This window comes from Staurois parvus, unplaced genomic scaffold, assembly GCF_062004578.1.
Source record: "Staurois parvus isolate SC_StPar_1 unplaced genomic scaffold, SC_StPar_1.0 ptg000845l, whole genome shotgun sequence".
Taxonomy (NCBI): domain Eukaryota; kingdom Metazoa; phylum Chordata; class Amphibia; order Anura; family Ranidae; genus Staurois; species Staurois parvus.
In genome coordinates this window covers 20,290-30,000 of record NW_028318641.1, presented here as the reverse complement: position 1 = coordinate 30,000, position 9,711 = coordinate 20,290, and the positions used below count along the sequence as shown (strand labels likewise).

Below are 9,711 nucleotides of genomic sequence, written 5' to 3'. Positions count from 1 at the left end.
GAGGATGAAGGTCTGTCCATCATTAGGATGTCAATGTTGGAGAGAGAAATCCTGATATCTTCCTTCTCCAAGACTTGCCCGGAATATTCTGGTGTTCCACATCTCTGCTCATCCCCATCCATTATTAATAGTCATTTAATGTCTCACGAGCCGAACAGAACAGTGAGAACTTGTTGGAGCCGTAAGCAAAGTCTTGCTCGTCCGCTGCTGGAATCTCAGTTGCGGGGGGGCGGATCCGGGAGGGTGAGCGGCAGGAAAAGCCTCCGTACATCGCCCCGCAGCTCCTGGACCTGCTGTGACAGGCACGGGTGAGAGAGAGATGACAGATGGCCCAAAGGTCTTCTACTACTGAATGTGAGCACCTGACAGCACATGCACCGCTGCCGACAGCAGGATCACCAGGGGGACGCAGGTCAGCCCGTAACAATCAGCATTCGGATGAATGGTACATGTGACAAAGCCTTTGTACTGACAAGCAAACAAAAAGCTGATAGCAAAGCTTTAAAAGGAATTCCAACACTTTTCTTTTTTTTTTTTTTGTCTTTAAACCACTTGCCTACTGGGCCAATTCTGACATTCCTCTTACATGTAATAAAAAGTAAAAAAATCTGCATTTTTTTTCCCATGAAAATTTAGAACCCCCCCAAAGATCCTATATTTTTTTTTAAGCAGAAGCCCTAAAGAATAAAATTGTGGGTGTACACAGTATTCGCACAGCGGTTTTTCAAATGCAATTTTTTTTTCTTAAAATACATAGTCTTGCTGAAAAAAAGACAAAAGTCCATCCAGCTCAACCATTAAAAAAAAAAAAAAAAAAGTTATCCAGAAGTTGATCCAGAAGAAGGCAAAAAAACCCCCAGCAAAGCACGATCCAATTTGCTCCTGCAGGGAAAAAAATTACTTCTCGATTCCCCGAGAGGCAATCGGATATTCCCTGGATCAATTTTACCTATAAATGTTATATCCAGTTATATTCTGTGTATCCAAGAAAGAATCCAGGACTTTCCTACAGCAATCCACTGAGCTGGCCACAACCAACTCTTGAGGGAGTCTATTCCACATTTTCACAGCTCTCACTGTGAAGAAACCTTTCCGTGTTTGGAGATTAAATTTCTTTTCCTCCGGACGTGCAGGGAAAAAAATTACTTCCTGATCCCCCCGAGAGGCAACCGGATATTTCCTGGATCAACTTCACCTACAAATGTTATATCCAGTTATATCCTGTGTATCCAAGAAAGAATCCAGGACTTTTGTAAAGCAATACACTAACACCCCCCCCCCCCCCCCCCACCAACATAGTTACATAGTTAGTCTGGCTGAAAAAAAAGACAAAAGTCCATCCAGTTCAACCATAGAAGAAAAAAAAAAAAAGTTATAATCCTACACTCACCCAATCCTACAGATGATCCAGAGGAAGGCAAAAAAACCCAGCAAAGCATGATCCAGTCTGCTTCTGCAGGGGAAAAAATTCCTTCCTGATCCCCCAAGAGGCAATCGGATATTCCTTGGATCAACTTACATCCCTCCCCCGACATGTCCATTGTTAGTCATATGGCACTGCGATACTTTAACTGACCGGTCATTATAATAAATTGCTGCGCTCAAATGTCACAACTCAGAATATGTTACAACCATAAAAGTAATAACATAAATGAGTCCAAATGTAGAATAGTCCCAGTGTTATGAACCAGGTTTCCACGCCCCAGACGACGTCATATGTGACGAAACGTGTCGGGTGGAGCTTGTACGTCTGACGTCTACAGGCTGCTTTCTAACACTAGGAAGTGTACCTGTTCCCGGAACAGAATACTCTGTACACGGCGCTGATTTGCCCATCTGAATTTGAGTGCAATACTTTATGTATTGTTGCTGTATTGTCTCCCTTATATTGTACAGTGCTGTGCAAACTGTTGGCGATATAAATCCTGTATAATAATAATAATAATACAGACTGATTGTACTGTTGTGGGTTTAGTAACACTTTAAGGGCATTTGTGGCATTTCCCCATCCACCTGAATGGGTCACGGTTGTGGGCTTGAAACACGCCGATCAATACATGGTGGATAATTCTTGCTGCCGGCACAAAGCGTTGCAACTGCAGAATGTGAACACCCCTGCACTGTCATTGCTCGGGGGGGGGGGGGCGCTAAAAATGTGATGACTTCAACAGCTAGGGCACAGAATATATCGGGAGGGGGTGGAGCAGAACACAGCACACGGGGAGAGGAGAGGGGGAGCAGGGCACAGCACACGGGGAGAGGAGGGGGGGAGCAGGGCACAGCACACGGGGAGAGGAGGGGGGGGAGCAGGGCACAGCACACGGGGAGAGGAGGGGGGGGAGCAGGGCACAGCACACGGGGAGAGGAGGGGGGGGAGCAGGGCACAGCACACGGGGAGAGGAGGGGGGGAGATGGGCACAGCACACGGGGAGAGGAGGGGGGGGGGAGATGGGCACAGCACACGGGGAGAGGAGGGGGGGGGGAGATGGGCACAGCACACGGGGAGAGGAGGGGGGAGATGGGCACAGCACACGGGGAGAGGAGGGGGGGAGATGGGCACAGCACACGGGGAGAGGAGGGGGGGAGCAGGGCACAGCACACGGGGAGAGGAGGGGGGGAGCAGGGCACAGCACACGGGGAGAGGAGGGGGGGAGCAGGGCACAGCACACGGGGAGAGGAGGGGGGGAGCAGGGCACAGCACACGGGGAGAGGAGGGAGGGAGCAGGGCACAGCACACGGGGAGAGGAGGGGGGGAGCAGGGCACAGCACACGGGGAGAGGAGGGGGGCAGCAGGGCACAGCACACGGGGAGAGGAGGGGGGGAGCAGGGCACAGCACACGGGGAGAGGAGGGAGGGAGCAGGGCACAGCACACGGGGAGAGGAGGGGGGGAGCAGGGCACAGCATACGGGGAGAGGAGGGGGGGAGCAGGGCACAGCACACGGGGAGAGGAGGGAGGGAGCAGGGCACAGCACACGGGGAGAGGAGGGGGGGAGCAGGGCACAGCATACGGGGAGAGGAGGGGGGGAGCAGGGCACAGCATACGGGGAGAGGAGGGGGGGAGCAGGGCACAGCATACGGGGAGAGGAGGGGGGGAGCAGGGCACAGCATACGGGGAGAGGAGGGGGGGAGCAGGGCACAGCACACGGGGAGAGGAGGGGGGGAGCAGGGCACAGAATACAGGGAAGGGGGGGGGGAGCAGGGCACAGCATACCGGGAAGGGGGTAAGCAGGGCACAACATACGGGAAGGGGGTAAGCACGGCACAACATACGGGAAGGGGGTAAGCACGGCACAACATATGGAGAGGGGGGAAGCAGAGAAATGCATATGGGGAGGGGGGAAATCAGAACACATTATATGGAGAGGGAAGAGTGCAGAACACATCATACGGGGAGAGGAGAGAAGCAGGGCACAGCATATGGGGAGGGGCAGTAAGGCACCTTACATGGGGGGTGGGCAGCAGGGCAGAGTAAGTGCAGGAAGAAGTCTACATTACAGTAGTGGAGTGGATTCCTTCTTACATAAGACGGCGCAGGAAAGCTGCTGTGAGTCCTGTCGTGGCGCCCTGTCCCCCCCCCCCCAGCCCTCCTCTCTCGTCCATCCCATGTGATGTCACATAAAAGCACCTTGAAGGGGCAGGCGGAGAACGGACAGGAGGGGAGAAGGGGCAGGCGGAGAAGGGGCAGGCGGGGAGAAGGGGCAGGCGGGGAGAAGGGGCAGGCGGGGAGAAGGGGCAGGCGGGGAGAAGGGGCAGGCGGGGAGAAGGGGCAGGCGGGGAGAAGGGGCAGGCGGGGAGAAGGGGCAGGCGGGGAGAAGGGGCAGGCGGGGAGAAGGGGCAGGCGGGGAGAAGGGGCAGGCGGGGAGAAGGGGCAGGCGGGGAGAAGGGGCAGGCGGGGAGAAGGGGCAGGCGGGGAGAAGGGGCAGGCGGAGAGAAGGGGCAGGCGGGGAGAAGGGGCAGGCGGGGAGAAGGGGCAGGCGGAGAGAAGGGGCAGGCGGAGAGAAGGGGCAGGCGGAGAGAAGGGGCAGGCGGAGAGAAGGGGCAGGCGGAGAGAAGGGGCAGGCGGAGAGAAGGGGCAGGCGGAGAGAAGGGGCAGGCGGAGAGAAGGGGCAGGCGGAGAGAAGGGGCAGGCGGAGAGAAGGGGCAGGCGGAGAGAAGGGACAGGAGGGGAGAAGGGGCAGGCGGAGAACAGACAGGAGGGGAGAAGGGGCAGGCGGAGAACAGACAGGAGGGGAGAAGGGGCAGGCGGAGAACAGACAGGAGGGGAGAAGGGGCAGGCGGAGAACAGACAGGAGGGGAGAAGGGGCAGGCGGAGAACAGACAGGAGGGGAGAAGGGGCAGGCGGAGAACAGACAGGAGGGGAGAAGGGGCAGGCGGAGAACAGACAGGAGGGGAGAGAAGGGGCAGGCGGAGAACAGACAGGAGGGGAGAAGGGGCAGGCGAAGAACAGCGGGGACACTCACTGCTTCCCTTCCCTGCTCTGCAATCAGGGGAAATGTAGGGATGCGATCCGTCAGTTGCCTGTGACAGGTAGATTGTGGTGGTACCCCTGGGGACCTTCTTGCAGAACCCTGGCTGAGAAACCCTGTTCCAGAGGGGGGTGGGGGCACTTTAATAAAGAGTTATTAGCCCGATCACCAGGTGAAAACAGAGGGTGGAAAAAGCCTAAAAAAAAAAGAAAACAAATGCAGCCACCACATCCGATTGGAGAGCTGCAATATATTACATTTTTGGTTTTGGGTTTAATGCCTCTTTAAACCTTCCGGGGAAAAATCAAATTCTATCCACACAAGCAATTAAAAGCTATAGACCATTACCTAGCTCAGCATTAAAAGGCAGGAAGCATTACCCGGGGAAAAACAAAAAAAAACCCAGTGAACTGGACAGCCGAGGGAATTTACAGCAAAGGCAAAGAGTTGCTCTGTTCAGCGATAAGTATAGTCTCATCCTAAAGAGCCCGTGGTTAGAGAACATCAAGGGTGGCTAATGGGATGACAGTTTGTTTAATGTGCATTACCCTTGCCGGCGGAGTTTTCCCGCAAACACGGAATCCACAAAGACAAGAACAATACGGCAACTTAAAAGCCAAAGAGTGCGATGAGACCAGGATTGGGGAGGGGGGGGTGTGGGACTGTCACCCGGCTCCATCATAAAAAGTGCTATTACAAGTCTGGAGAGACTGAGCGCGCTCCGAAAAGAACGGCACACCATTCTTCAAACACTCTCAGACATTAACCGCTGTACTTCCAGGGGGGGAAACCACCATCACTGCGACTAGGCGACATCACAATAGACGATCTTCTAGAGTGGAGCCCATTATACAGAGCCCATAATGTACTGATAATGTCCCGATTTGTATTGCTGTTCAGTGAGCCATGGACACAACCCTGCGTCTGCTTACCCCGAGGCTGTATTCACATTACAGCGTTTTGTGTGCATTTTCGTATTGCATGAATTTCAATAGGCTGCGTTAGGCATGGCAAAGCAGCTCATGCTTGTATCAATTAGTGCTGCGCTATCCAAAGAAATCAAATATTTACATAGTTAGTCTGGCTGAAAAAAGACAAAAGTCCATCTAGTTCAACCATAAGAAAAAAAATAAAGTTATAATCCTACACCCACAGTTGATCCAGAGGAAGGCAAAAAAGCCAACAACGCATGATCCAATTTGCTCCTGCAGGGAAAAAAATTCCTTCCTGATTCCCTCCTGATATTCCCTGGATCCACACTACCTATAAATGTTAGTATCCAGTTATATTCTGTGTATCCAAGAAAGAATCCAGGAATTTTTTTTAAAACAATCCACTGAGCTGGTCAGAACCAAATCTTGAGGGAGTCTATTCCACATTTTCACAGCTCTTACTGTGAAGAAGCCTTTCCGTGTTTGGAGATTAAATTTCTTTTCTGCCAGACATAAAGAGCTCCCCTTGTCCTCTGTGATGACCTCATGGGTGAATCATTCTACACCGAGTTCACTATAAGAACCACTGATGTATTTATACATGGAGATCATATCCCCCCCTCCTTATGTATTATACACGGAGATCATATCCCCCCCCCTTATGTATTATACACGGAGATCATATCCCCCCCCCCCTTATGTATTATACACGGTGATCATATCCCCCCTTATGTATTATACATGGAGATCATATCCCCCTTATGTATTATACATGGAGATCATATCCCCCTTATGTATTATACATGGAGATCATATCCCCCCTTATGTATTATACATGGAGATCATATCCCCCCTTATGTATTATACATGGAGATCATATCCTCCCTTATGTATTATACATGGAGATCATATCCCCCCCTTATGTATTATACATGGAGATCATATCCTCCCTTATGTATTATACATGGAGATCATATCCCCCCCTTATGTATTATACATGGAGATCATATCCCCCCTTATGTATTATACATGGAGATCATATCCCCCCTCATGTATTATACATGGTGATCATATCCCCCCTTATATATTATACATGGAGATCATATCCCCCCTTATGTATTATACATGGAGATCATATCCCCCCTCATGTATTATACATGGAGATCATATCCCCCTTATGTATTATACATGGAGATCATATCCCCCCTTATGTATTATACATGGTGATCATATCCCCCCTTATGTATTATACATGGTGATCATATCCCCCCTTATGTATTATACATGGTGATCATATCCCCCCTTATATATTATACATGGAGATCATATCCCCCCCTTATGTATTATACATGGTGATCATATCCCCCCTTAATCTACTCTTCTCAAGAGAGAATACATTCAGTTCCTCTAATCTTTCCTCATAGCTGAGCTCCTCCATGCCTCGTATCAGTTTAGTTGCCCTTCTCTGTACTTTCTCCAGTTCCCCAGTGTTCTTTTAGTAAATTGGTGCCCAAAACTGAACTGCATATTCCAGATGAGGTATTACTAATGATTTGTACCGGGGGAATGATATCTCTCTCTCTGGAGAAAAAAACCTTCACAATACAATTCTCAGACTTTGGAGTGGGTGGGTCATTCCTGAGCTTTCCTGTGGTGGAATATATTGGAAATGTTGTTTTAGCTAAAACTTGACATAAATATTACACTTATTTTATGAGGGAGCCAAGTCACATGACTGACAGGAATAACCAATACATAATCTTAATGTAGCTAGAGGAGAAATGAGTGACACATGTAATATACCGAAGATTCACCAACCTAGTTCCAACATGATTATATTTATTAACTGTAGAAAGTGCCAAAGAAAACAATCAGATATCAGCGCACTGTCATCTGGCTTCAAAAAATTATACCTGGGGCTCATTTACACATGCTTTGACGAACACACATTAGAGTGCCTACTGCTTCAACATGCTTTTTTGAAGCTTTAATGAAGCTTGACAAATGCCCTTTTTCTGTATGTGCTGATTTTCTATTCGTTTTAAAGAGGCCCAGAAAAATCACAGCTCTTCAGTACCCCCACATAGTGGATCCTCTGCTCAGTAGTAACCCCCAGCTCTGCTGCTGATCCCCCGCTCCGTAGTAACCCCCAGCTCTGCTGCTGATCCCCCGCTCCGTAGTAACCCCCAGCTCTGCTGCTGATCCCCCGCTCCGTAGTAACCCCCAGCTCTGCTGCTGATCCCCCGCTCCGTAGTAACCCCCGCTCCGTAGTAACCCCCAGCTCTGCTGCCGATCCTCCGCTCCGTAGTAACCCCCAGCTCTGCTGCCGATCCTCCGCTCAGTAGTAACCCCCAGCTCTGCTGCCGATCCTCCGCTCAGTAGTAACCCCCAGCTCTGCTGCCGATCCTCCGCTCAGTAGTAACCCCCAGCTCTGCTGCCGATCCTCCGCTCAGTAGTAACCCCCAGCTCTGCTGCCGATCCTCCGCTCAGTAGTAACCCCCAGCTCTGCTGCCGATCCTCCGCTCAGTAGTAACCCCCAGCTCTGCTGCCGATCCTCCGCTCAGTAGTAACCCCCAGCTCTGCTGCCGATCCTCCGCTCAGTAGTAACCCCCAGCTCTGCTGCCGATCCTCCGCTCAGTAGTAACCCCCAGCTCTGCTGCCGATCCTCCGCTCAGTAGTAACCCCCAGCTCTGCTGCCGATCCTCCGCTCAGTAGTAACCCCCAGCTCTGCTGCCGATCCTTGGCTCAGTAGTAACCCCCAGCTCTGCTGCCGATCCCCTGCTCAGTAGTAACCCTCAGCTCTGCTGATCCTCTTGTTTGCTTATCCTCCTCTCTCACCTCCTGCTATATTGCTCCCATGCTGCATACCACGTGAGACATCTGCTTGTTAATCCTGCTCTGGTCCCTCAGCTCTGCTGATCCTCAGTCCTCTCACTCTGGTCCCCGCTCACCCTCAGCTATTGCGTTCCTATGTTGCTGTCTGCTAGTTACTCCTCTGTAGTCTGGACCCCGCTCATCTTCCTGCTGCTCCATGCTGCACACCAACATGAACCAGAAGTGACTGCTGATCTTTTTCCTGTTCGCTTGTTTGTTTCCCACTGCATTCTGGGATATCTCATACCTGCAATATCTCCAAAACAAAGTAAATAAAAGCCCTTCAAAAGCTGTAGGTGCTGCTAGCGAGCGTTATCATAGACTTCTACGGAGGACTTGGAGACACTCTGAAGCGCCAAGTGACATGGGGTATAATTTTTGAAGTGAAGCAAAGGCAATGTGTGAACAAGGCTGTAAGCTTACCATTTTATTTAGTGAGAGGTGCTTTGATTGGCATTCAGAGTGCTTTAAAAAAAGTATGTCCAATGCTCCATTATGAAGCAAGAAATTGTAAACGAGCCTAATTGTTATCGGCTACATCTCTACTTGCTACATTTTCCCATCATTCTGCATTTTGTAATCCTAGAACATTTTCGAAGTGACTCTAGGTGGCCAAAATGAAAACTTACATTTGGGTCCATCTGCAAAAAGCTGTGCGTCCCACGGCTGCTGTAAGTTGACCGCTTAATGGTTTTGCTGTGATAAAAGTGGTAATAATCTTCAAGACTCCCAATCTGCAAGATATATATAAAAAAAGAAGAAGAGAAATTAAACATTTACATGAAGAAAGCATAACATAAGAATGTAGCTAATTTACCAAATTACTCAAACAGGATGCTCATCAAATGTCTAATTTTTAACAGGAAAAAAAAAAGTTTACATAAACTGTAATATTAGATGATGGGATAATTATAAGGGTTACCACATCCTAAATAAATAGAGAGTCACTAAGAACATCGCCAAAATCCCACATGGGCTAAATCCACACCATAGATTTCCCTGGGACAAGCACAGGGGTATATTAAGGGGACAGCTGGAGGGGGGAATAGGTACCCTTGGGTAAGATAGCTATAGGCCTATCTATGTTCATAACGGGTGTTTATAACATGTTTGAGGTGTGACAATTTAATTCCTGGAATACCTGCACGGTAACACTATGGTTGCGAGTTACACAGCCATTTACACTAGAGCGTGTTCTGACATGGTTTAACTTGCACTCTCCTGGGTCCCTGACCAGTTGACTCAGTCTTTACAGAGTAGTAGAAGAAACTAGAAAATCTACAATTTCTGGGGAAATTGTGTGAAGTGTTCTTGCCTCCACCAGTAGTCTACAACTGGAGTGGGCGGCGTAACTGGGCGGAGTAGCTTTTGTCACTCTGCTGCCTGCTCACACACCTGGGTTCCAATAGCAACTCACTCTACAGCAGTGGTTCTCAAC

General features: G+C 49.9%; 1 protein-coding gene across 1 annotated transcript in view; it reads right to left on the bottom strand.

Annotated features, from left to right (window-relative positions):
• The window catches only part of PCSK6 (proprotein convertase subtilisin/kexin type 6), a gene marked incomplete at its 5' end in the record, with an annotated part of 254,118 nt that extends 245,111 nt beyond the window's left edge, over positions 1 to 9,007 (bottom strand). The window contains one exon of the mRNA XM_089655547.1: positions 8,903 to 9,007. Within this exon, the coding sequence (XP_089511673.1) occupies positions 8,903 to 9,007 (105 nt within the window). The remainder of the gene's footprint in view (positions 1 to 8,902) is intronic.
• Positions 9,008 to 9,711: the final 704 nt, after the last annotated feature.